At 67.8% G+C, this 670-nt stretch overlaps 1 protein-coding gene across 1 annotated transcript; it reads right to left on the bottom strand.

The window, feature by feature from the left end:
• Positions 1 to 31: 31 nt before the first annotated feature.
• Positions 32 to 372, bottom strand: LOC113980397 (voltage-dependent P/Q-type calcium channel subunit alpha-1A-like; the record flags this gene model as incomplete). The annotated part of the gene is made up of 2 exons (XM_027707613.1): positions 32 to 184; positions 261 to 372. Coding segments are annotated over 2 exons (265 nt in total), but the record flags the coding sequence as incomplete, so codon positions are not given.
• Positions 373 to 670: the final 298 nt, after the last annotated feature.

Genomic DNA, 670 nt, shown 5'->3' with positions numbered 1-670 from the left:
AGGGTGATTTGGGGGGAGGTGCAGCCCCCACCTGTGACCAGGTCGAAGCAGGTGGTGTGGAATTTGCCCATATAAAACTCTAATCCTATGATGGCGAAGATGAGGATCGCGAAGAAGAGGAGGAGCCCGATCTGCAGCAGCGGGATCATCGCCTTCATGATGGACTTCAGCACGACTTGTAAACCTGGGGCAGGCGGGGCTGAGCGGCCACAGCCCCCCCCAGACCCTCCCCCGACCCCTAAAGCCCCCCCGGCACTCACTTGGGATCCCCGAGACCAGCTTGAGGGGCCGGAGCACACGCACGGCCCGCAGCGTCCGCAGGTCGAACTGGGAGCCCACCGTGGCCAGGATGCTGTGGGGGGACGGGGGGGGTCAGCGGGCAGGGGGAACCCCTCGGGGGTGGGATACCCCCCTCCAGACTGGGCCACTGTGGCCACCGAGAGCCACCATGTCCCCTCCCCCAGCCACGTGGCCCTCGCAGGCTGTGCCACCACCGTGGCCACCACGGCCCTCCGTGGGTCACCACAAGCCCCGGGGCACCATCACGGTCACCACGAGCCCCCCCGTGTCCCCACCGCAGGGCCACGAGCCCACGGCCACCATGAACCACTGTGTCCCCACTGCAGGGCCACCATGAGCCCGTGGCCACCACGAGCTGCTGTGTCCCCAC

The sequence above is a fragment of the Neopelma chrysocephalum genome, unplaced genomic scaffold, assembly GCF_003984885.1.
Source record: "Neopelma chrysocephalum unplaced genomic scaffold, ASM398488v2 Primary Assembly neopelma1_94004, whole genome shotgun sequence".
In the NCBI taxonomy this organism is placed as follows: Eukaryota; Metazoa; Chordata; class Aves; order Passeriformes; family Pipridae; genus Neopelma; species Neopelma chrysocephalum.
Note: the sequence above shows the minus strand (reverse complement) of the source record. Positions and strands in the feature narration are given on the sequence as shown.